The 27,101-nt window shown below is 45.2% G+C and overlaps 1 protein-coding gene across 1 annotated transcript in view; it reads left to right on the forward strand.

Annotated features, from left to right (window-relative positions):
* Positions 1 to 27,101, forward strand: part of PTBP2 (polypyrimidine tract binding protein 2) — a 161,183-nt gene that overhangs the window by 67,900 nt on the left and 66,182 nt on the right. The window contains exons 4-8 of the mRNA XM_082264967.1: positions 1,299 to 1,471; positions 3,316 to 3,459; positions 16,703 to 16,867; positions 19,245 to 19,355; positions 19,757 to 19,952. Coding sequence (XP_082121093.1) covers positions 1,299 to 1,471; positions 3,316 to 3,459; positions 16,703 to 16,867; positions 19,245 to 19,355; positions 19,757 to 19,952 — 789 coding nt within the window. The remainder of the gene's footprint in view (positions 1 to 1,298; positions 1,472 to 3,315; positions 3,460 to 16,702; positions 16,868 to 19,244; positions 19,356 to 19,756; positions 19,953 to 27,101) is intronic.

The following is a 27,101-nucleotide window of genomic DNA, read 5'->3' on the forward strand; positions in this document are numbered from 1 at the left end:
TATATCTAAAGCCGGTGCAGCTATATGGATAGTGTAGGACCCACTGATAATGGGGTACTTTGACGCAGTGGTGGGCTTGAGCACGATATGGCCATATAGTGGGACTAAATCCCCATTTTTATTTATGGATTGTCTCCATATTTAAGAGTCATTTCTTTTGCATGGTTGCGCTATTCTTTTTTAATTTAGATACACCCTTACAAATTGAAGACCCATTCCAGCACAAAGGTATAATCAGGTACAGCAACTGTTTTTTCCCTTTTTGGGATAAAGGTTTTACATGAATAAAGAAAAGCTGATCATTGCACCGCTGCTATTGTTGGTATTTCTTTTCCCTGTGCAACTGATACAACTAATAGAGAGCTTGTTTATTTGAAAAATAAGACTTACTGGCCAAATCACCAGATGAAAATAAAAAAAAAGACTTAGAAAACGAATGCAGCCATCACAGCTAAGAATTTGTAAGCTGGAATATAATGTTTGAATTTGGGTTCAATACTACTTTAATTTTATCTTTAATAATTGGACAGAACGCTTTTTCTTAAAGTGGTTGTAAACCCTCACATATACCCAGTGAAGTGAACAGCCTCAGGTGATCCACAAAGATGAAAAAAATCTCCCTACATAAGTTTTATTTGTATATCTGCTCTCTTCAGCTTTCTACACAGTTAAGAACATGAACATTGTGTTAGAATTTTTTCTTCCTGTTCCAGCACTGGGTGTGGAGTCTTGGCCTACACTGTGTGACAGCTGAGTGGAGGAAAGGCACAACCCCCCCTCCAGATAGGCAAAGGAAGGAAGAAACCTGTAGAGCTGTGCTGTGAATAGACAAGCTCTCTGTTATTCTATCTCTGCGCCCACCCTGACACAAATTTCCAGCTGCTTTTATCTCCTGTGTTAAGAGAACTTATCAGAAGTTATCATGCTGATAACCGAGGAATGGAGCAGCAGAAAAACACGGCGGGACTTAGGGCTTTGGAGAGAGAGAGAAGTAAACGCTACAGATATATGTGCCCAGGTCAAATTTCATGAATCGGGTTTACATCCACTTTATCTTTTTTTTTACTTTTTATTATTTTTTATAGAAGTGCCAATATAATAGAGAATAGCAAATTCTAAGGTATACAGATTCTAAGAAAGCGGAACATTATAAATAACATAAATGTGATTTCTTGATTTTTTTATTTTTTTTGGCTTGGGGCCTGTAAGGCAATCGGCAACACCATAGTAGGGCTTTTGAATTTTAGGAATTGTGCAGATTTTTGACACTATTTATTTACTTTTTTATTTCCTTATAGCCAATGGTAATGATAACAAAAAGTTCAAAGGTGATGATAAAATGGAGAGCACACCATCCCGGGTGCTCCATATTCGAAAACTTCCTGGAGAAGTTACAGAAACCGAAGTTATTGCTCTGGGTTTGCCTTTTGGGAAAGTGACAAACATTCTGATGCTGAAAGGAAAGAATCAGGTATATTTATGTATTTTATGTCTGTAAAATGACCTCCCCAGCTCTTTTTTTCTTTACACATTTAATAATATGCTTGTAATTTTTCCAAGTTGGCTAATAACCATTTTGGGCAGGGTTCCTCCAAAGGTTGTTAGGGATTCCTTGAGCAATGAGAAATTCCTGCCTTTCAGATAAGTTCCCACTGACACCATTGATCATTTTATCTATTTTATACCGGAGTAATTCTTCTAAATGACCACCCGTGTAAAGAGCATTCTTCCCTCTGACCTTCACACTTAATGTACAATAAGTTCTAGATGTAGAACATTTTAGTAGGGGTTCCCCTAGATTGGAAAGTTATTACAAGGCTTACTGGTTTTTTTTTTCCCAACCAGCGGCGTGGATGAAAAAAAAAAAAAAAAAAAACGGATATCCCTGTAGTTGTTCCTTTTTGTTACATTGTAAATCGTTGTGCACTATGTGTGTGTGTGTGTGTGTGTGTGTGTGTTTTGTATGCGAGAACTGTACAAATCCTAGAAGCTAGATAGTTCACATGCAAATAAAAAGTAAAGCTGGCACCTTATTTAGTTATTTTTTAATCTTTTCTGTGAATATTACTGAAAGAACCTGTCTGGCTCCTACATTGGACTAACTGCTTGCTGGAGTCTACCTAAATGTATGACACAAGAACATGGACTTTAAATTCCTGCTGGTGAGCGATTAGGACATCATTAGTCTCATTGTGCCAACTTTAATCTAAAGCCAGAGCAGTGCTTCAAGTAATTTTTTTTTACAGTCACGTATGTATTTTGCCAAATTAAGTAAAACATTGTGCCCCATGAGATGAGACAACTTTTATCTTAAATGATGTCTGTTGTGTTGGATAACTCTATATCGTACTGAAGGGCAGAAATCTTGTGTTAGGATTGCTGATTCCCGGTCCGCCAACCCCCCCCCCCCCCCCCCAACAAACCAATCTAAATCTGCTTTGCATCCAGTTGTGTGTTTTTCATATACTTGGACATGCAATGTGATTTTACAGACAACCAATCCTGTTCAGTAAAAATGTTTGAGTAGAATGTCAAGCTTAGAATTATTAGTGGTATGGTGAAATGCAGATAAATAAAATGGTTAGCTCATGACCTTTGCACAGTATTAACATTCTCAGAAAAACTTTTCATCTTCTTCACAGAGCTTGTACTAACTCTAAGGCCCCTTTCACACATGGCCGTTCCGCCGACGGACTCTGTTTTTCTCAGCAGGGGATTGATCCGCTGATTCCTGCTGAGCAGGCGGATGACGGCTCCGTCTCCACTCTGTGTGCGGAGACGGAGGGGTCAGATATCCGCTGTCCTCTATGGGGGAATCGGATGAGAACGGACCGCCTGTCTGTTCTCGTCTGATCCACCAGACGGATGGAAAATAAGGTTTCCATCCGTCCGGATTTGGTGGATCGGATGTCAGCAGACATGTCTCCGCTGACATCCGCTGCCCCTTAGAGATGCATGGGGCATCCATTCAGATCCGCCTAAAAAACTGACAGGCGGCTCTGAATGGACCGTATGTGTGAAAGGGGCCTAATACTTTTTTCCTGTGTTTGGTTTCAGTCATCACTAGTAACTCGTATCAATGATGTGAGCAGCGACAGTTTATATATACATCGACTTTACGTATTGTCTCCTATTTTAGAAGATACTAAATAGAATGGTATTCTAGTTTGTAATAGTCATTTTATTTGCTAGCACAGGCTTTATTTAACTGCAGTTTAACAAAACAAACGGCTGGACTTTGTATGACTAAAGAAGGTAGGAATGACATTTAGTTTGTGTGCATTCTTGTAAATGTAATATCTTGATGTACTGTAGGCGTTTTTGGAACTGGCTACTGAAGAAGCAGCTGCCACCATGGTTAATTATTATACATCAATGACACCACATCTACGTAACCAACCGATTTATATTCAGTATTCTAACCACAAAGAGCTCAAGACAGACAGCGCACTCAACCAGGTATTTATGTTGTAATGATTTATGTCAAAAGGTGATCTTGCAGAAAATATTCATGGTCATTCTTTTAGATTAATGACATAAAAACACCTGAGCCTAACGTGCATAGAGAAAATGCCTTGTAGCAAAACCATCAACAAGATGATAACCTATCACAGTGACCCATATTTCTGTGGCTTTTTCTCTGACAGAGATGACGGTGAATGGGCTGGTAAAAAAGCATTATAAAAATGCATAAATTGTGTATACTTAAAGTCCCACTCCTCATCCTTCCCTCCCATCAGGGGTTAAATGCAACGCGCATAGTCATCCTCAGGGTGCTATACATGTCCAGGGCCGTTGTCCAATCCCTGAAGATCCTTGCGGGTGGAGGGGTTTATGCCCACTGTGATGGGCAAAGGCTGTATTTTTTTTTTTTTTTTTTACAGTCCAGTTTTGTGAATAGGTAAGATATGATTTCCCTGTATGTTTCTGACTATTACTGTTAATCACTGGGGTGATATTTGAGTTGTATTCACTACCGTGTAAACATTTCAAATTGGGTTAACTCAACTTTCTCTTTCGTTCATTGACGGACACAGCTCCAGATCTTCTTGACCCTTGGGTTTATGCTGCCCCCTACACGAGCAGGACACTAGGCGGAAAGAAAGCTTGGCTACGCCTAATAGGGCAGTTCCAGGGGGTATACTCCCACTTCCTGCTATAGGTCTTCAGTTTTTTTTCTGCCTGGTCAGGAGTTAGGACCTAGTTCCTTGCTGGGATCTCTGGTCCTAGCATTTTTTACTTTTTTTTACAGATTTTTTTTTTTTTCTTTTATTATTTTCTGTTCCTGTGAGAACTACAATCCAATTCGGTTCCTGTGAAAACTACAATCAACTGCCGGACTGGGCGACGGACTGGGCGACGGACTGGATATCCTAGATCCTTATAGTCTTCCCAGTCTGTCCAGCGAGCGTGACCTGACCCTAGCTCCGCGCTAGGTTGGCCGCGCCATAGCCCCACTTCCCAGGCTGGCCGACCTGAGTCCCAGCGTGCCTCTGGCCCATAGCACCCCCAATCCAAGATGGTGCGGTGGTCTGCCTCGAGCGGTGCCCTCCCGGTTCCAAGGTGTGGGGAGTAGTTCCCCCCCTCTCTCCTGGTTGTTTTTTTGGGGTTGACATGGGCCCCTCCCTAAGTTCTGAGTTGGTTGGCCCCCTAAGTGCCCTTCCTTCCCTCATGTCGTTCCCCCCTCACTATCAGGGTCCCTCTGCGGACCACACCCCATTCACCCACGCCTAGACCCCCCAGACGGCGGCCATGCCTGTTTTTTATGTTTGGGGTGTCGAGCTGGGGGGGTGGAGGGGGCTGCTGGCTGCGAAAAACATGGTTTTTGGGGGGGTGGTCCTGGTGGGGTCCCTAGCGGGGTCCCCCATTACCGTCCTAGTGTAACTGGGGGTCCCGGGAGCCGTTGCCATTTTGCCGTGGTGACAGCTGTAAAATTGGCGGCCATGTTTCTGTAGTCCTCGCCGCTGTGGACCTGTAAATCCCCTGCCTCGCAACAGGAGAACATCGCACGTCCCTCACAGCACCAGCTCTGCAGCAGACCCAAGAGGACACCCTTGATGTGACCACACAGACTGCCCCACTGCCTTCGAGATGCCTGCTTTTGAGATGCCTGCTTTTAATGGACTCTTGTGAGTAACACTCTTTTATGTGATAATAAAGAAATGCTTATTGCTACACTTAGATCGGCGCTTGGTTTTCCCCCTCTCTCTTTCTGTAGTCCGGTGCCCATTTTCTTGCAGTTTCCCATTATCACACGGCGGCCATGTTTTTGAAGCCTATGGATCGATGAATCCGCGGTGCCCCTCTAGTGGCAGTTCCTGAGCTTCCTCTTTCTCTTTGATCGCCGCACGGCATGCAGCCTGGCTCTCTGGCTCTGCATCTGAGGAGGGGGTGGTGAGTTCCTGTGGGTGCTAAACGGCTCACTCTTTCTGTTATAGCGGTAAATTGGTGCGCTGGGACTTGTGGTGCTGCTGGTGCAGCGGTTCGGGAACATTTAACAGCAATTTTTCACTTTTGTCTGGCGGTCCCCAGGTTAACCCATGGAGCCCCTGGAGCAGGTGTCACCACCTGACCCCCTCTCAGAGACTGCGAGGCCCACGTGGTCCCAGTCCACCTTGTCTGCTATGATGGCGGTCCAGCAGTCACTGTTGTCCAAAGTAGATATGGCCCTCCAAAATAGAACGAGCAAAAAGCCTCCTCAGATTCTGAAGTTGATTTGGCGCCGCGGCCGTGAGTCACCCTACTGGGTCTGCGTCCATGCACCCTGAGTGCCCTGATAGTGAGGATGATTCCTCTTCCACTACAGCGCATGAAAAATCGCTAGTGGATGCGCTGATTGTATCAGTGCGGGAAACTTAGAAATTGGAGGACGCAGCTACTGCTGCACAGGTATAATTCGGTACCCGCAGAGCCTCCAAAGCAACAAAGGTGTTTCCTTTTCCTATTTCGACAACATTGTCGCGAGTCAGTGGGGTTCCCCCAAATGCACTGTCGGGGTCCCTAAGCGCTTTGCTAGGAGGTATACTTTTGAAGAGTCCATGCTAAAGAAACTGGCAGTACCACCAGTGGTGAACTCCCAGGTTTCCAGGTTGAATAAAGCCACCCTTCTCCCGGTGGAGGACTCTCTGTCCTTAAGGACCCTTTTGACAAGAGAGCTGAATCTCTGGTCCGGTACCCCATTTTACCATGGCTGCTTCCATTCTGCATCCGGGTTTTGCCATAAGCTTGGTTTCCCAGACCTTAAAGTGGAGTTCCACCCTGAAATTTTTTTTTAGATAAAAATACCCCAGGGACAGTCAGGGCTAGTGCATTTAAGCAAAGATTGCCTCTGAACTGTCCCCTGTTTCACTTACCTTTTTAGAAGAAATACTTACCTGAAAAAAAATGTCTTGTCCAGTGCCGCCATCTCAGGTGTGGGCAGCTGAAGCTGGAGCGTCCTCTTCGGTGACGTCGGAGTCCCAGAATGCCCTGCATCGGCCCTGCTCGCCACTTTCGGTGCAGGCACGTCATCCCTGCACAGCTTCTGGGTTGTGTTGTCTTTTTTTGTGTGTGGATGCTCTAGGGCAGTGATGGCAAACCTTGGCACCCCAGATATTTAGGAACTACATTCCCCATGATGCTCAGATACACTGCAGAGTGCATGAGCATCATGGGAAATGTAGTTTCAGGACATCTGGGGTGCCAAGGTTCGCCATCACTGCTCTAGAGGGTAGGCAACCCTTTGACAGATGATCTACCTGGACAACATTGAATGAAGAGATCCAAGATCAACAAGGTGCAGCGCTCCCCCCCCCCCCCATTTTTTTTTTTTATTTAAACTAGCAAACCCCCAATAAAAAGTAAAGACTGCATGAAGAAAACCTAGAAAATCTTCTAAAACGAATGTCACTGTAAAAATATAAACTTAGCCTGCCTTAAAAGGTGGGTTCAATGAGAAACCCGGCATTCACTTTCACAATTTTTTTCATGTCTGCGGAGTAAGTGGTTTCCCCCACAAGTCTGATGCCGGAGTTCATCATGAAAACAGAACATCTGGTACTGCAGGATGATTTTCTTGACTAGTTTAATGCCTGGCTATCTGCTCTGATTTATGGCCAGTGCAAGTAGTGGGTAGGGTGGTGCACAGAGGCCAGTAGTAGATAGGGGGGGGGGGGGCGCGTACAGGGGTCAGTAGTAGGTAGGGCAGTGTACAGGGGTCAGTAGCATGTAGAGTGGCATACAGGGGTCAGTAGCATGTTGGGCGGCATACAGGGGTCAGTAGCATGTAGGGCGGCATACAGGGGTCAGTGTTATGTAGGGCACGGGTCAGGAGGGCTTGGTGCAAAGAGGTCAAGAGAGTATGGTACTGGGAGATTAGGAGGGAACACTATAGGGGGATCAGAAGGGCTGGGGTCTTGAGGACATGGCACTGGGGGGGGGGCAGGAAGGTAGGAGGGTATGGCATGGGGGGGGGGCAGAAGTAAATGCTACTGTGGTGTCAGGAGGGCATGGTGCTATGGCATCAGGAGGGCTGTGCTGTCAGAAGGGTAAGATGCTATGGCATCAGGTGGACTGTGGTGTCAGGAGGGCATGGTGCTATGGCATCAGGTGGGCTGGAATGTTAGGAGGGAACAGAAGTTTTTTTAATGCAGAAGTGCAGTGAAGGTGCAGTGACACGGATAACTGCCAGCAATCCTCTCTCTCACTTTCCCACATGGTATCTTTGGATCGGGGAGGAGGGCCGGTGGTGTAGGGCATGCAGTGTCCATACTAAGAGCTCAGGCGTGTTTGGAAAAGAGCCTGATCCCCGCCCAAGCTGTTCCCCACCCCACAGCCGCACATATACAAAGAGCGAGGGCTGCCTCTGCAGCCAGGGATTACATGATTGCAACTGTGGAGCAAACACTGGGTTGGCAACAGTGGGATGTTTTCGTGGTCTACCTGTTGGCGGACAACGAGAATAGCCCTTGATCGACGGGTTGCCGACCCCCACTCTAGAACATGTCATCTAATCTAGGCTGTAATCTCCATTCACTTGGGGCGGAATCATGTAGCAAAACACCTTACCGATCTACCCAGGCATCTACTTCAAAACAGTTAATCCCTTCCTTTTCAGCACAAGACTATATAGACCAGTAAGTCGGTTCGGAATCACTCTTCTCAATGAAGGGGCACCCTCAGCCCTAAGAGTTGGGGGATGCCGGTTACAGTTTGCCTTCCTCTGGGTCACAGATTTTCCAGGTGTGAGGGTTCAATTGGTAGTTTCAAATGGGTACAAAATAGAGTTCAAAACTCTACTCCCTCAATGCTTTCTTTTCAACACAACCAAAAACTGTCCAAGAACCATAAGATTTGTAGAATGCCCGAACCATTTCTTTTCCCGGGGACTAGTTGTCAGTACCTCCTCAAGACAGGTTCAACAAATACCTTTTTTAAAATTCCAAAATTTTGCTTGGAATAAGATTGGTAATTCTCTGTGAGGCAAGGGGAGTATATGGCATTCATAGACATCCAAGATGCCCTTCTGCATGTTCCCATTTATCCACCTCATTAGCTCCCCCTGTGCTTTTCAGTGACAATCACTTGAGTTTGTCACACTGCCCTTTGGCCTATCTCCTGCTTTCAGAGTATTCACAAAGTTCCAGCACCTCTACTTGCTCTTCTCCATACTAACTTTGAAGGATTCATCTCCCATCCTACTGTCGGTGAATGCTTCAGGCTTTCAAATGGGTGATCAGAGCCCACACTTGAAAATTGAGAGCAAAGAGAAATGCTTCAGTGGGATTCTCCATGAAAAAGCTCTAGGCCTCATGGTAGCTTCTTTCAAGGCTGTTCAAGTTGCCCAATTTTAATCCAAGAGCGCTCCAAAACAACATCCTGCCCACTTGAAACAAGCATACTCCTTTTCTCAACCTACCCATGCTCCAGTTAAGCTAAGCCAGGGACTTCTTATCTTGGTGTATTTTAAGCCGAGCCCTAACATTAGGGAAGTCTTTCCTTCACTGTAAAGTAAGGATAACGGATGCCAGTCTTTTAGGCTGGGGAAATGTGTTCCAGTCTCATGGTCCAGGGAACAAACATGGTCACCAGTGGAAGCCAAGCTCCCCATTAACAACCTGGAGCTCAGAGCAGTTAGGTTGGCCCTAAAACATTGGACACCCAGTCAGCAACAGTCAGACAATGGCTGTGGCCTGCATCACCCATCAATAGGGCAACAGGGGTCATGCAGCCTTGAAGGAAGCCATGCCATATAATCAAATCCACTGAAACTTCACTGTCCAGTGATCTCTGTAGTTCACATCCCAGGAGTAGAAAACTGGAAAGCAAACTACCTCAGCCACCAGGATCAAGGGGAATAGGACCTACACCCAGACATCTTTTAATCTTGCTATGTCAGGGAACTCCAAATGTAGAAATCCTAGCTTCCTGATTCACAAAAAACTTCTCTGTAGCCAGGACCAAGGATCTGCTAGTCTCAAGTGCCTTAACTCCCTGGTCTCAATTCAGGCTAATCTACGCCTTACCTGCAGTGTAAATTGATCCTCCTCTGCTCAAAAAGGTAAAGCGGGAGAGGAAAACTTTGATTCTAATTGCACCGAACTGGCCCAGAAGAACCTGGTATGCAAACATACTCAGACTTCTTGCAGATCATTCCTGGCCTCTTTGTAACAGGCAAAATCTGCTGTCTTAAGGCCCTTTTTTTTTTCCATCCTGCGTCAGTCTCTGGCTTTAACAGCATGGCTGTTACATAGTTACATGGTTAGGTTGAAAAAGAAACCAGTCCATCTAGCTCAACCAATAAAAGAAGTTAAACTCCAGGTCTTAAAAGACGGTCTGTTATTCTTACCATGCTAAAAGCAAGAGAAGTCACTTCCAGGAAGATCTACCATAATACCTGGAATTATTATATATGTAGAGCTAAATGTAGTTTTTTTTTTTTTTAACTATTTGTACTAATTTTGGGCCAGTTTCCATTAACATTTCACTCCAAATGAAAGCCTAATCTGTCATGAAAAAAACAAGGTATAGTACATTCGGATACACAAAGTATTTGTGATAAAATATACACTTTTTTTAATAACCCATCAGTGGCAAAATTGCGCTTGGGTGTTAAGATTTGTTTTGACCCTGGTCATAAAGGGGTTAAATGAGCCCTGCAATAAAATGCTAAAAAATTGCAACATATTACTTCTATGTAGAGATCTGTAGAACTCAAACCTAAAACACACTTTCTCTTACGTCCGACAGTCGCCGCCTCTTCATATTCGTCACTAATGGGATTATTGACCTTTGCTCCGTAGGAGTAGCTAGGCAACAGAATATATTAATATCAAAGCTTTTAGCATATCCCACCCCCAGGGGGTGGTCCCCTCAGTCAATACCTCCCTGCTTCCTGCATACCAACTCAGTTTCATATGCCTAGCTCAGGAGTATGCAGGCTGTTCCTGTGCTGGGGCTCTTGGTCTCAGCCACTTTTTCTCTTTTTTTGATTTCATTTGAAGTTTTTTTCTCTTTCTTTTACTTAGCTGTTTCTTTTCAGCGTTAGTTCTTCTGATGAAGATGTTCGTGCGGCGCTGGGTCTCAGTCTGGCCACCCTGGATCCCAGGGCTCAGGGCCAGGGGCTTCCCAGCCTGCCATCGAGCGTTCAGCTTAGGTTTTGCCCTGGCACATTGAACGACCCATCCCTGTTCGCTGCAGGGATGCTATCGGTGAGGTGGCTACCTCACTGGACGCCATTGCGGTTTCGCACCGCAACTCCACTGCGTCAGGCTTGCGACACTCCCTGTCCTCAGTACTGCGGTTTGGTCGCTGGAGCAGGCTCCCCACGCCATCCGGACTGGTAAGTGTAACTCTATGTAGGGACCTGTCTTTTTTGGGTGTCAGTCTGGGACTGTCTGACCCTGCATGTCTGTGTGGCTGCGGTGTTCCCTGTCAGCTCCTGTGTGCACTTGCTGCCTGTGTGTGGGCTGTGAGGGGGGGGCTCTCCCGCTCTGCTGGGTATCATATGAAGCAGTCGGATTTTTAGCATGCTGTGCGGCGATCGCTGCGGCGATCCGCCATTTGTCTGGGGCACAAGTTATAGTGGCAGGTCCTGTGAGGTACTGCACTGCGTTTTTGGCGCCAAACGCCGCCATTTTGAGCGGCGATCGATCACCACATGTCAGCGCCATGTTCTCTTTGCCCAGGGTTTTTTCCTCAGCCGAGCGGCCATGTTTGTGTAGCCTTGCAGAGGCTTCATAGGGGCGGTCAGTCTTGCATCACTTCCTTTTCCTCTGGGACAGCGATCGGTGCAGCAGCCTGTGTGAGCTCTCCAGGTTTTATATCTCCTTTTTTCCTGTATTCCTTGCCCAGTTTCTTGTCCCTGTGGGGGTCAGTGGGTGCGGTGGGCAGCGCTCGCCGCGATCTTAAAGGGGCAGTACCCTTTATTAATTACTTTGCTGGGGCATGGATTCTCAGGATTGCAAGTTTCCTCCCACCCTGGTGGGGGGCCAAGGGGCTGCTGCTTCCCCCGAGGGGGCTGTTCTGGCCACTATTGTGGCTAACTTAGCTGCTCAGGTGCAGATGCTGGTGGCTGATCGATCCACAAAACGGCCCAGGGTGTCTATTTCCTCTGATTCAGAGGGCGATGGGGCTGCTATGGCTAGAGTGCCCTTCTCAGGGTCTCACTCATCCCTTGACCCTGTGGGGTCTGACGGGGAGGCTGAGGTGGAAGGGGTTGATAATTCTCCCCCTGGCTCGTCTGAAGAGCTTGCACTCATGGATGAGTTGGTTGCTTCTATCAAGCAAACGCTGCATTTGCAGGATGAACCATGTCCTCCTGCTTTGATGTCCTCTTATGGGACGCAGAGAAAATGCAAAACATCGCAGGTTTTTCCTTGCTCTACGGAATTTCAGCGTGCGGTTGATGAGCAATGGCGCAATTTAAAAAAGCCTTTTGCTGTGCCGAGTAGGTTCAAGCTGCGTTATCCCTTTACACCGGCTACTGATGAGCGTTGGTGTGTACCGCCTCAGGTGGATCACGCGGTGGCGATTTTGAATAAATCAACTGCGATCCCTGCTGAGGATACCCCGGTGTTCCGGGACCCGACAGACAGGAGATTGGAATCTCTGGCCCGTCATGCCTATACGGTTGCTGGCTCTATGCTGAAGCCTATTTTTGCTTCCATTATGGCAGCCCAGGCTATTGCGGATTGGACGCAGGTGCTCAAGCACACTCTGGTGGCTGACTCTGCCCTGCCGACAACTTTGGCTATGGTGGATCAGATTCATCAGGGTGTCATGTATTTGTGTGATGCGGACTTGGATTTAGTCCCTTTGGCGGCACGCCTTTCTAGTGTGGCGGTCTTGAACCGTCGCCTTATATGGTTGAAATGTTGGTCGGTTGACCAATCTTCTCGCAAGACTCTGGCAAATTTGCCCTACGCGGGATCTCACCTTTTTGGCGAATCTCTGGATACTCTGATAAAGGGTATTTCTGGGGGTAAGAGCACTCTCTTGCCCCAATCTCACAAGAATAAGTTTGTTCGTGGTAAGAAGAATGCCTCGTTTAGACCCTCTCAGGGGTCCTTTCGTGCCTTTCGGTCGCACTATAAGGGCAAGCCCTTCAAAGGCCAAGGCTCCCAGAAGAAGCCGTGGACGGGTAAGCAGAAGTCCGGCCAGTCCGGATCCGCTGCCCACAACAATGTGGCCCGAAGGGGCGCCCTCACCCGCTTCTGGGGTGGGGGGACGTTTGCTCGGTTTTCTTCGACCCTGGCTGGACCGCGTTCGGGACAGGTGGGTTCAGGAAATCGTTCGATCTGGATACAAGATCGAGTTTATCTCTCGGCCGGCGGGCAGATTTTTCCCCTCAAACCTTCAGCTGACTCCAGAGCGCTTGCAGGATCTGCACCTGGCGGTGCGGGACCTGCGGGCCCAGGGAGTGGTGGTTCCGGTGCCTCATCGGGACAGATTTCGGGGGTTCTATTCCAATCTGTTCACTGTGCCCAGAAAGGTTCACTGTGCCCAAGTTCCGCATGGAATCCCTGCGATCGGTGGTGGCTGCCCTGGTTCCGGGGGAATTCATGGCCTCCATCGACTTGAAGGATGCGTACCTTCACATCCCCATTTTCGAGGGTCACCAGAGGTACCTTCGATTTGCCATTGCGGAGGATCATTTCCAATTCGTGGCTTTGCCCTTTGGTCTCGCTTTGGCTCCGTGGGTTTTCACCAAGGTGCTTGCGCTGGTTCTGGCCTTGAGGGCCCAGGGCATTTCTGTCCTGGGGTATCTGGACGATATCCTGATTCGGTCCGCGACCAGTCAGGGCCTGGTGAACGACCTGTCCATCACGATGCAGACTCTGCAGGAATTCGGCTGGACGATAAATTTTCCAAAGTCAACGTTGTGCCCGTCAGTTCGTCTTCCCTACTTGGGGATGATTCTGGACTCGGTTCAAGCGAAGGTCTTCCTGCCGGAAGACAAGCTTCGGACACTTCAGTGCGAAGTCAGGTCCCTCGGGACAATCAGTGCTCGTCCCTCCGGACGTGTATGAGGTGTCTGGGATTGATGGTTTCGGCCTTCGAGGCGGTTTCCTTCGCCCAGTTTCACACACGGGAGCTTCAGGCGGAGGTCCTGGCCAAGTGGGACGGGCGTCCGCAATCTTTGGATCTGCGGCTGCCGTTGATCCATCTCGCCCGAAGGGTTCTTTTGTGGTGGCTCCAGTCCCCGGCGGTGTCGGGCGCCAAGTCTTTTCGTCCTTTGTCATGGACGGTGATCACCACGGACGCCAGCCTGTCGGGTTGGGGTGGTGTTCTGGGCGTTCTATCCGCCCAGGGAACTTGGTCGGAGGAATCCTCCCTTCCGATCAACATTCTGGAATTGCGAGCGATAAATCTGTCTTCTGCGTTGGACGGACAGGCTTCAGGGCCGTCCAGTTCGGGTACAGACGGACAATGCCACAGCGGTGGCCTACATCAACCACCAAGGGGGCACCAGGAGTGCCCGAGCGGCTCGGGAAGTAGCCGACATTCTGTCTTGGGCCGAGACGCACGTCCCGGCGATATCTGCAGTTCACATTCTGGGGGTGGAGAACTGGCAGGCAGATTATCTGAGCCGCCAGACCCTGGACCAGGGAGAATGGTCCCTTCACCCGGATGTCTTCCAGATGTTGTGCGTGAAGTGGGGGTCCCCAGATGTGGACCTGTTCGCGCCTCGTCTAAACAACAAGGTGGCAAGGTTCGTGGCAAGGACACGCGATCCTCGGGCAGACGCCTCGGACGCGTTAGTGACGCCCTGGCATCAGTATCGCCTGTTGTATGCCTTTCCACCGATTCAGCTGCTGTCCAGGTTCCTTTGCAGGTTGGCCTCGGAACCGAAAACGGTGATTCTGGTGGCACCAGACTGGCCTCGCCGGTCTTGGTATGCAGACCTCGTGAATCTGGCGGTCGACGCTCCGTGGCGTCTGCCACTTCGAGAAGATCTCCTGTCTCAAGGACCGATCTTCCATCCTGCTTTACAGTCGCTGGCTTTAACGGCCTGGCTGTTGAAAGCCAGGCCCTGAAGGATAGGGGTCTTTCCCCTGAGGTCATTCCCACTTTGATCAAGGCTAGAAAAGCCTCTTCGGGGAAGATTTACTACCGTACTTGGAAGGCTTACTTTGCCTGGTGGGAGTCCAGGGGGTATTCCCCTCGCTCGTACTTGGTGTCGAGAGTGTTGGCTTTCCTTCAAACGGGCGTGGACCAGCGTTTGGCGTTGGCCACGATTAAGGGTCAGATTTCTGCGCTGGCCGTTCTCTTTCAACGCCCTGTGGCATCTAACTCTTTGGTTAGCACCTTTGTTCAAGGGGTGCGACATTTGGTCCCTCCTAGGAGGGAGCCTTTGCCTCCATGGGATTTGAACCTTGTTCTGTCCGTGTTGCAACATGCTCCTTTTGAAAATATCAGGGAGATCTCGTTGTCTTTGTTGTCCAAGAAGGTTGACTTCTTAGTGGCGATCACTTCGGCTCCCATGGTGTCGGAGCTGGCGGCCTTGTCCTGTAAATCTCCGTATTTGGTGGTTCCCTTGGATAAGGTGGCCTTGCGACCTAACCCGTCTTTTCTTCCGAAGAGGATCTCGGATTTTCACCTCAATGAGGATATTGTTCTGCCTTCGCTTTGCGCGAAGCCTAAGCATCCGAAGGAGGTGGCTTTGCATTCCTTGGATGTTGTTAGGGCGATCAGGGTTTACCTGTCATCGACTAAATCCTTTCACAAGTCGGATTCTCTCTTTGTCCTTCCTGAGGGACCTCGGAAGGGCATGGCGGCGTCGGCTGCTACCATCGCCAAATGGATCAGACAGACCATTGTGCAAGCCTATGCTTTGAAGGGGAAGGTTCCTCCTTTTCCTGTGAAGGCACACTCTACCAGGTCTCTAAGTACATCTTGGGCCTATCGTCATCAGGCTTCTGTGGCCCAGGTGTGTAGGGCGGCGACTTGGTCGTCCATTCACACCTTCTCAAAATTTTACAAAGTGGATGTTCAGGCATCGGCAGATGCTTCCTTTGGCCGCAAAGTTCTTAGTGCGGCAGTGCCTTAGGGTCCCTTGTTTGGGCCTTTGGCTGTTGGGGTGTTTTTACCCCTAGGTTACTTGTTTTTTCCTGGGTTGTTGCTCCTGTTGAGCACATTTTCCTGTTGCCCAGTTGGTGCTCTTACTTTGGTAAGGTTCCTTTCTCTGATGTGGGTACTGCGTTGCTTTAGGCGTGGCTGCTTTTTTTCCCACCCCTCATGTCTACACTGCTTTGGGACGTCCCCATTAGTGACGAATATGAAGAGGCGGCGACTGTAGGAGGACGTAAGAGAAAACTGAATTTTTGTAAAATCTTACCTGTAAATTCCTTTCTCTGAGTCCTCCGACAGTCGCCGCCCCCGCCCCTCTTTTGGGGTTTGTTTATGTACTCTACTGCTATTCTACTGAAACTGAGTTGGTATGCAGGAAGCAGGGAGGTATTGACTGAGGGGACCACCCCCTGGGGGTGGGATATGCTAAAAGCTTTGATATTAATATATTCTGTTGCCTAGCTACTCCTACGGAGCAAAGGTCAATAACCCCATTAGTGACGAATATGAAGAGGCGGCGACTGTCGGAGGACTCAGAGAAAGGAATTTTACAGGTAAGATTTTACAAAAATTCCGTTATTTCTCTTAAAATATATCTGTTAATATTCAGCATAAATAAATACCAGATATTGTCAATTCATATAATTCCCTACATATATATTGGGTGCTATCTGTCAGTTATTTAATGTGAACAAAAATGAAAAACGTTGCCTTGTGGGTAGTTCTTGTTCAAGGCTTCTGCCCTTTGGAGCTGTTATAGGAAGTGGAACTGTCACTCATAACAACCAGCTTGTGCTGTGAAAGTGAAACAGGCAATTTTCTGAACAGAATGGCTTGGGTTTTTCTCCGGTTTTTATGAATCAGCCAATTTTCAGGTCACAGTGCAACAAACAGGACAGCTGTCAACTGAACTGCTGTGGATGCTGGAAGGGAACGAAGTGTGAAAACCTGCACGGATTGTTCTTTAGCCCTGATTTTTTTTCTGCATAATTATTTTAATTCGAAGCATTCACAAATAAACTGAGGAGAATTTTAACGTTTTCTGTGTGACAGAGCTTACAGTAGCTCTCCTTTATTGTATACTTATACAGTATGTTTTTCTCTCCGCCACTACTATTTGCAAGTTTTGTGAGTTTTTTTGTTTTTGTTTTAGCGTGCGCAAGCAGTGCTTCAGGCTGTATCTGCTGTTCAGACTACAAATTCTGCTTTGGGTACTACTGCAGGAAGTGAGACCACCGTGTCCTCTGCACAGAGTCCTGTCCTAAGAATAATTATTGACAACATGTACTACCCTGTCACCCTTGACGTCCTTCATCAGGTAGGTGAAAGTGAATCCTAATGGGCCAGGAGCAGGAAAGTACTAAACTTGAAGAATGTACTAATAACATTCACAGAAGACCTTAAGTTGTCACTGGTGCTTAGGATTGCTGTAGGAAGTTTGTTTTGTAGCAGCTAAGAAAAAAACAATGGCTGTTAACAGCCTGTAATAAAACTGCTGAGACCATAAACTATTACTATATTAACCACTTGCCGACTGCCTAACTGGAAATATTTAAGTTGTGATTTTGACGTAAAATAACAGGGTCATGGCAGCTGATAGCTGCCATAACCCCCGGTATCGTATTTTTACTTTTGGCAGCCCGCTTTCAGATAAGTTATCCCAGCGGCGGATTCGCCACAGGGATCAGCTTTTATAGGTGCCCCCCTCCCGCCACTACGGTTGGTTCTGAGCCTTACTGGAGCTGCCGGTAAGACTGGAACCGATCTGATGCGGCCGATAGGCAAGAAACCCCCCACTCAGCTCTATGCCCTTGTAGGACCGGGGTGATCTCCGAACTTGCTTACGGTTCTCAGGCTTAAAGACTTTTTAAGTCAAACTGTCACAGTGCTTTTAAGGGTAAATGAGAGACCTGGGGCCTTTTGACCCCAGATCTCTCAATAAAGATGACCTATCCTGCTTATTTCTGTTACAAGGGATGTTTCCTTGTAAGAGCCGGTTCACACTGGGGCGACTTGTCAGGTGACCTGGTCGCCTGACAAGTCGCCGTGGGTCGCCTGCCATAGATTAGCACAGGACCGTTCTAATAGGAGCGACACAAGTCGCTCCGACTTAGAAAAAGGGTCCTGAGCTACTTTGGGGCGACCTGCATTGACTTCAATGATATGAAGTCCGTGCATGCCGCTCCGAGGTCGTGGTGCGAGTAAACCGGTAACCTGTAAAAATGTTTAAAACATCGCCTATGGAGATTTTTAAGTACCGTAGTTTGTTTCCATTCCACGAGCGTGTGCAATTTTAAAGATTGACATCTTTGTTATCTATTTACTCGGTGTAACAACATCATCGTTCACATTATACAAAAAAAAAAAATTAAGCTAACTTCCTTTTTTTTTTTTTAATTCTATGAAGTGTATTTTTTTCCCAAAAAATTGCTCTTGAAAGTCCGCTGTGCAAATACAACTACTGCCATTTTATTCTCTAGGGTCTCTGCTAAAAATGTATATATAATATTTGGGGGTTCTAAGTAATTTAGTAGCAAAAAGTACAAATTTTTACTTGTAAACAACAAATGTCTGTAAAAGGCCTGGTCTTTAACCACTTCAGCTCCGGAAGGTTTATTCCCCTTCCTGACCAGGCCATTTTTTGTGATATGGTACTGCGTTGCTTTAATTTAATTCCGTGGTCCTGCGACACTGTACCCAAATAACATTTATGTCCTTTTTTTTCCCCCCACAAGTAGAGCTTTCTTTTAATGGTATTCACCTCCTGCGTTTTTTTTTTTTTGCTCTAGAAACCAAGACCCCAAAACAATGATCAGTGCTAAAAATATGCTCGGTCACTGTACTAATGACACTGGGAGGGACGGGGTTAACAGGGGTGATCAAAGGGTTAAATGTGTGTCTAGGGAGTGCTTACTAACTGTGGGGGAGGTGCTTTTATTACTTGAAGATATGGATCAGTATTCCTGCTTCGCAGAAACCCAGGATCCATTCCTTCTTGCTTACATAGACAAGTTGTCATTCTGTCAGAGTAACAAACAATCGGTGGATCCGCAAGACCCGCAGATCAGCAATCCGGAAGTGCAGGAACATTCATATTTTTATATATATATATATATATATATATATATATATATAATAATGTATGTGTGTGTGATTCTGCGCAGAGCAGCTGCTTTGTAGCAGTCGTGAAGCAGTTAAGTGGTTAACAAAGCACATATACAATACATAAGTCTTTTTTAGAGATGTGCAGATTTAGTTAACTGATATACAAACATAAACTTAGTCTCGTAGTTGAAGAGGTAACTTATTGCAGTGGAAAGACTGGAGTGGCTCCTTCCCGATGGGGCTCCAGGCTTTCCACTGAACCCAGTAAGTTAACCCTTCAATTATCAGACTAAGTTTATGATGCTTGTGTAGCCGTTAACCCTAACTCCACCTGGTCATTTCTAAAAGACTTCTCTATATGGACTTTGCTATGGTAGTAATAGTTTGTCTCAGTAATAACATTCACAGACTTCAGTGAAAACTTCAGCGCCTTTAGGAAATTTGAAACTTCCGTAAGTCATGTTTTACTTAGGTGAAAGTGATTCCAAGTCCGAGTTATTAAGCTGCATAAAATTTTACTTTTTACCTTTTTTTATTTTTTTGTGGTTCATTAAAAAAGCCAATTTGATGCTCTTGTTTTTGACTCTCAGATATTTTCAAAGTTTGGTACTGTTTTGAAGATAATCACTTTTACAAAAAACAATCAGTTTCAAGCCCTTCTACAATATGGAGACCCAGCTAATGCACAACAAGCAAAACTGGTAAGTACAACATTTGCAGAAAAATATTTAAAGTGAACTCAACCTGGCTTAAAGTCTCAGGAGAAACCTGTGCCATTCTTCAAATCAGTCCCTGTGGAGCCAGTAGGATGTTTGTCAATCACTACCAGTGAGGAGGGGGCAGGGCAGAGCTATGCTATGTGTGTCTTATGGACATGAGTGCCCCCATAGCAGGCTGCACTCGGCAGGAGGGAGGGGCCAGGAGCTCTTGCGGGGGACCAGAGAAAAGGAGGATCAGGGCTGCTCTGTGCAAAACTATTGTGTAAAATGTTATTTAAAAAAAAAAAATAAAAATGAGCCTTTAGAATTACTTTAAGGTTTGTTAACTAAAGCGCATTGTTTCTTGATTTTGCTTTTTCGTATTTTTTTTTCCTATTTATTAGGCACTAGATGGACAAAATATCTACAATGCCTGCTGCACCCTTCGGATTGACTTTTCAAAACTGGTAAACCTAAACGTAAAATATAATAATGACAAAAGTCGTGATTATACCCGTCCAGACCTGCCATCGGGAGATGGACAACCTGCTTTAGACCCAGCTATTGCTGCAGCATTCGCCAAGGAAACCTCACTTCTAGGTATGCATGATCCTATTTACAATATCCCACAGCAGCTCTGATACAGATATTGTTTCTGTTAATAAGCAGGTGCTTATGACTTCCATATTCTCACAGAATGTGCTTTTCTGTTTAAGGCAATGCTGGAGCTCTGTCTGAGGCTCCTGCGGCTTTTTCCTAATATGGTGGTGGTGATAGCTACTTACATAAATAATGAAAAGGATGTGAGTGACTCGGTGCATCTGGGAATACTCACATCTGATTACCTTGTGACAGCAAAGTTTAAACAGTGGCTCTCGTGCACTAATTTTTTTAAAATTGTTTACCTTGCTGTAACTTTGGCTGTACTCGCAGCAGTTTTCTAGCACCAAGGCAATGTAACAGCTCTGTCATATAAATATGATTTATATAAACTGTTCTTTCCTTGATTCTATCTTTAGTTTTCAGTAGAAAGTAGGTTAAAAGTGTGTGAAATAATTTAACCGGATGATCTAGTACTTGCTATTTACAACTGCTTTCTAGACCTCTATCCCAAAAGGTCTCAATATGTGTTATTCCTCCAAGCAGCCTGTCACAGCCATATCAAAAGCACTGTTTCTGACCTAGAAGCTGATATTTCTCCACTCAAAATCCCTAAACCTCCTCCTACTTCCTTAAATACCCATATGAATGTAAGGATCAGACTGTAGACACTTATATCTGCTGAAGCAACATTTGGGTTGATTGTTTGAATCAGGGATATAACCATGTTTTTTTCCCTAATCAAGTTAATATTAAAAAAAAATAAAAATTCAGAAATCATGTGGGGAATTATTCAAAACTGGAACTAGAATTTGGAGCATCTATGCATGACAGCCAATCAGCTTCTAACTTTCATTTTCAAAGCATAACTGAACACGGTAAAGCGAAAAGCTAATTGGTTGCCATGCAGTTTTGATAAATGTGCGCGCCCCCCGCCCCCCTCCCCCCCATGCTTTTTTCCTAATGAATACTTTTGAAAACTGTGATATTTGTTATTGTTCTTGCTTCAGGTCAGGTGTTGAATTGACCAACTTGTATTGTAGGTCAGTGTCAGTGGGAAAACTGTATGTTATGAAGGGATACTTTTAATTTCTTAACAAATTTTACCTTTTTGCAGTAAGCATTTCCATTTTAGTGCATCATGAAAACCCATTGTTAAAAATAGTGCAATATATTTTCTAAGCATGCATTCTGTTATCTGACTACTTTACCAGTTCAAGTGGTTGTAAACCCTCACATGTACCCAGTAAAGTTACTTGTCTAAGGTGATTCACAGAGATGAAATAAATCCTCCTACATCTTTTCCCTACATCCCTACATCCAAAGTGCAGAATTTACACAGGATCTCTCTGCTCTAAAAAGCAGGGGGCATAGAGCTGAAGTTACATCAGTGAGGAAAGCTTAGGGAGCTGATTGGAGGGTATTGAAACAACAGAGCAGAGGCTGTCAATCAGCTGAAGGTCTCTCTCCCCCTCCCACCATTTTTCTCTTGGTGTCAGGAAAATTTGTCAGACATTACTCATGCTGATAGCAAAGGAATGACGCAGAAGACCAAAATGACACAGGATTGTGACAAGTACACACTATAGAGGGATATGCTTTGTTTATATTTCATGTCTGCGGTTTGCAACCACTATGTAGTGTTTTCTTTAATAAGATTTTTCATGGCAGATTTCAATTTTTTTATCCATTATGTTTTCAAACTTCTATATTTGTAGCTTATTTTTCTTTATATTATAAATAGGAGTCCACAATAATTGTATAGTGCCACCAGAATGTTGGTGCAGATACTCAGTGGTGCTTGCACACACACCCAATTACCTTTCAGAACACCGTGCAAATCAACATCTAAGAATTTGGTGCTTGGCCCTCACAATGGGGCAATGAGGCCACCAATCATATTGTTGGACCCCAGGGTACAGGAGATTCAAAGTGGAAATTGATGTTGTATATATGACACCTGGGAAGGTAACTCAGATGTATTGAAACCACTGGAGACCCAAACATAATTGTGATAGTGCTTTGCAAAGCAATAGCTCCGTAAAAAAGTTGCTTTATTTAAATTCATTTTTTTTTCTCCTGTTTTTTAAAGGGGAAAAAAATATGATTCTTAGGAATTCAAAATTAACAAGAAATAATGTAGAGATGCACAGATTAAAAACTTAGGATTCAGTCCCTCAAGTTGAGAAACTCATTTTTAAGCTAGGATACAAACAATTGAGACCCTGCTAGACTGTATATAGCAGGCACAATCAGTTGCCTGCTTGAAGGGGTTGCTTTTCTGTTGGAGCACCCCCAAATACTGGGGCTCACTGATATTCAGCCACTTTAAGAGTTTTTCTTTTTTTTTTCCTGTCCGTTCCTGCACCTAACTATTGGTTTGTGAGGTTGGCTTTCTCTGTGATGATCCCATTCTGAGGTGCAAGAGACGGAGGTCAAAGCTGTTTTTTCTTTTATATATTGTGATGTTCTGTTTTTTTAAATGCCATGAGTTTTTAGAAGAAAAGCATTCCAGGATGTAGGCAACTAGGAGTACCTACTTGGAAAAATTAAGCTAGTGTTTATTTTTATTTTTTTTTTTAATCTTTGTTATGGTTCGCTTTAAGGAGGTAGGGAACATGCACTTTATTTATAGGAGAGCAAAAAAAAAATGACATGCAGTGTACTTTTTTTATTTCCTTCTTTGCTTTAGATCCTAATTACACTTTTTATCATGTTCTGTTCTTTTTTTCTTTTGTCTCCATGTTTTTTCATTGAAAGAAATAGAAACCCAATAAACATGTCTCATTTCCTTAAAGGAGTTGTAAAGTCATGAGGTTTATTTTTATCTTGATGCATTCTAATATCCTAATACTTACCTGAGCCCCATCTCTCTCCAGCGATGTCCATGAGTGTCTTAGCCACCTGAGATTCTTCCTCCTGATTGGCTGAGACAGCAGCGGTGCCATTGGCTCCAGCTGCTGTCAATCAGTCAGCCAGGCAATTAGGAGAGAGGGGGGTTCAGGCAGCAGCACCATGTCTGAATGAACACAGGGAACTGTTAAGCCCCGTACACACGTACTGATCGTCGGCCGACCGATCGGCCGTCTTTTGTCCCCGGGCTGTCGTGTCCGCTGAAAAGTGCAAAAGACTGCACACGAACTTTGTCTGCTGACTGCAGAAGTGATGTCATGTGATGGTTAACTTTCCCTGTGTTTATTTTCTGAGCATGCCCAGTCTTGCAAATCTGCTGTCTGTCGGCCGAATTCTGTACTGACTGGCGAGCAATCGGCCGTTCTGGTGTCGGCATACAAAAATTTTAATGCTTGCACGACAGATTCTGTTCGGCTGAAAGTGCGCTGTCGGAAGCATCATACTAACAAGCCGAAAATCGGCCGATCGGTCGTCGGCCGAATCTTTTCGGCCGACAATCTGCACGTGTGTACGTGCCTTTACTTGGCTCGGGTGCCCCCACAGCTGCTTGCTGTGGGGCCACTTGACAGAAGGGCGGGGCCAGGAGCACCGAAGAGGGACCTGAGAAGAGGAGGATACAGGCTGCTCTGGGCAAAACCACTGCAACAGAGCAGGTAAGTAGAACGTTTGTTAATTTTATTGGGAAAAAAAAAAAACACGAGGCTTTGCAATCACTTTAACATTGGACGCGCACATTGAGGTGCATGAACACGTTTTTACTTTGCATTGTACTTCATTACAAAAAGCATCAGGCTAAAACTCAAATATGTAAATTTGGTCATATATGACTCCAATTTCAGCCCATTGCTGTTGAATTGGCTGGCATTTGAGCCCTTCCGTGTGTTGAAAACGCCTCTCAACAAAAGTTGTTTTCAAAGCAATCACTATTTGGGTATTTAGGCAGTAAATGCTGTGGTTGGCTAAATACAATATCAGGCCGTGTAGAGTCCCCTATCCACGCTGTGGGCCTGAATGAAAAATCGAATCTTTTATGGCTAGCCTAAATGTACCCATCCAACCAGCTAGAGACGCCTACTCCCTATCACTTCCATTCATGTTTCTAGCTATCTTACAGATACTGTGTATATGTTGGGGCTGGCTATGCCTACAATTATTCTCTGCAGTAAGATAGGAACAGAGAGCTATTCTGTAGCTTTTAATATTTTCATTGAATTTGCTGACATTTTTATGTTGGGGTTGGCTATGCCTCCAATTTTTCTCTGCAGTTAGATAACAGAGAGCCATTCTGTAGCTCAGGGGTCTCCAAACTATGGCCCTCCAGCTGTTCAGGAACTACAATTCCCATCATGCCTAGTCATGTCTGTGAATGTCAGAGTTTTACAATGCCTCATGGGACGTGTAGTTCCGTAACAGCTGGAGGGCCGTAGTTTGAGGATCCCTGCTGTAGCTTATGGTATTTTCGTTGGAGAATTTGCTGACATTTTTGGAGTGACCTTGCTCAACTAATCTGTATGCAGCTACTAGTGTTCTTTTAGCAATAGACAAAAAACAGTCTGACACTAGAAGATCCTATTCCTTTCTTTGTCTTTTATTGTCCTGCAGAAGGCATGTGTAGTATTTAGCTTTGCTCTTAAGAGCAGATTTGAGCTCTGTTCAGATTTTAATTGCAGTCCTTGTAATATTAAATGCAATCTGGAAACAGTTTGTAAAGTTGATGCTCTTTCTAAATGAAAGATATGATTTGGAGAACAAAATTAAAATAAACATTCACAAAGCTGTTTGATAAAGGTAAATTGTGTTTCTCTAGGGGCCTGTGTTGACAGACTTTGGGTTTGCAATTATGGTATCTGTTTACTACAAGTTTAAGGCATTTAGAATTCATATAGGGGTGGTTGACCTGCCGTTGTCCTCCTTCTAACCTGCATTTGACCTGCCTCTTGGTGGTTTTGCATTCCCATAGAGTATGTATGTATATACAGTGGGTACGAAAAGTATTCAGACCCCCTTAAATTTCTCACTCTTTGTTATATTGCAGCCATTTGCTAAAATCATTTAAGTTCATTCTTCTTCCTCATGAATGTACACACAGCTCCCCATATTGACGGAAAAACACAGAATTGTTGACATTGTTGCAGATTTATTAAAAAAGAAAAACTGAAATATCACATGGTCCTAAGTATTCAGACCCTTTGCTGTGACACTCATATATTTAACTCAGGTGCTTTCCATTTCTTCTGATCATCCTTGAGATGGTTCTACACCTTCATTTGAGTCCAGCTGTGTTTGATTATACTGATTGGACTTGATTAGGAAAGCCACACACCTGTCTATATAAGACCTTCCAGATCACAATGTATGTCAGAGCAAATGAAAATCATGAGGTCAAAGGAACTGCCTGAAGAGCTCAGAGACAGAATTGTGGCAAGGCACAGATCTGGCCAAGGTTACAAAAAGATTTCTGCTGCACTTAAGGTTCCTAAGAGCACAGTGGCCTCCATAATCCTCAAATGGAAGACGCTTGGGACGACCAGAACCCTTCCTAGAGCTTGCCGTCCGGCCAAACTGAGCTATCGGGGGAGAAGAGCCTTGGTGAGAGAGGTAAAGAAGAACCCAAAGATCACTGTGGCTGAGCTCCAGAGATGCAGTCAGGAGATGGGAGAAAGTTGTAGAAAGTCAACCATCACTGCAGCCCTCCACCAGTCGGGGCTTTATGGCAGAGTGGCCCGACGGAAGCCTCTCCTCAGTGTAAGACACATGAAAGCCCGCATGGAGTTTGCTAAAAAAACACCTGAAGGACTCCAAAATGGTGAGAAATAAGATTCTTCTGTCTGATGAGACCAAAATAGAACTTTTTGGCCTTAATTCTAAGCGGTATGTGTGGAGAAAACCAGGCACTGCTCATCACCTGTCCAATACAGTCCCAACAGTGAAGCATGGTGGTGGCAGCATCATGCTGTGGGGGTGTTTTTCAGCTGCAGGGACAGGACGACTGGTTGCAATCGAGGGAAAGATAAATGCGGCCAAGTACAGGGATATCCTGGACAAAAACCTTCTCCAGAGTGCTCTGGACCTCAGACTGGGCCGAAGGTTTACCTTCCAACAAGACAATGACCCTAAGCACACAGCTAAAATAACGAAGGAGTGGCTTCACAACAACTCCGTAACTGTTCTTGAATGGCCCAGCCAGAGCCCTGACTTAAACCCAATGGAGCGTCTCTGGAGAGACCTAAAAATGGCTGTCCACCAACGTTTACCATCCAACCTGACAGAACTGGAGAGGATCTGCAAGGAGGAATGGCAGAGGATCCCCAAATCCAGGTGTGAAAGACTTGTTGCATCTTTCCCAAAAAGACTCCTGGCTGTATTAGATCAAAAGGGGGCTTCTACTAAATACTGAGCAAAGGGTCTGAATACTTAGGACCATGTGATATTTCAGTTTTTCTTTTTTAATAAATCTGCAACAGCAATGTCAACAATTCTGTATTTTTCTGTCAGTATGGGGTGCTATGTGTACATTCATGAGGAAGAAGAATGAACGTAAATGATTTTAGCAAATGGCTGCAATATAACAAAGAGTGAAAAATTTAAGGGGGTCTGAATACTTTTCGTACCCACTGTGTGTGTGTGTGTATATATATAATATATATATATATATATATATATATATATATATATATATATAATCTGTTCATATACACTACTGTTCAAAAGTTTGGGGTCACCCAGACAATTTAATGTTTTCCATGAAAACTCACACTTTTATTCATCAAATGAGTTGCAAAATGAATAAAAAATATAGTCAAGACATTGACAAGGTTAGAAATAATGAGTTTTATTTGAAAGTTTAATTTTGTCCTTCAAACTTTGCTTTCATCAAAGAATTCTCCATTGCAGCAATTACAGCCTTGCAGAGCTTTGGCATTCTAGCTGTCAATTTGTTGAGGTAATCTGAAGAAATTTCACCCTTCCGCTTCCTGAAGCACCTCCCACAAGTTGAATTGGCTTGATGAGCACTTCTTACGTACCATACAGTCAAGCTGCTCCCACAACCGTTCAATAGGGTTGAGATCTGGTGCATGTGCTGGCCACTCCATTACAGACAGAATACCAGCTGATTGCTTCTTCCCTAAATAGTTCTTGCATAGTTTGGAGGTGTGCTTTGGGTCATTGTCCTGTTGTAGGAGGAAATTGGCTCGAATCAAGCGCTATCCACAGGGTATGGCATGGCGTTGCAAA

This window comes from Pelophylax lessonae (assembly GCF_965119305.1).
Source record: "Pelophylax lessonae genome assembly, chromosome: 8".
NCBI classification, from domain to species: domain Eukaryota; kingdom Metazoa; phylum Chordata; class Amphibia; order Anura; family Ranidae; genus Pelophylax; species Pelophylax lessonae.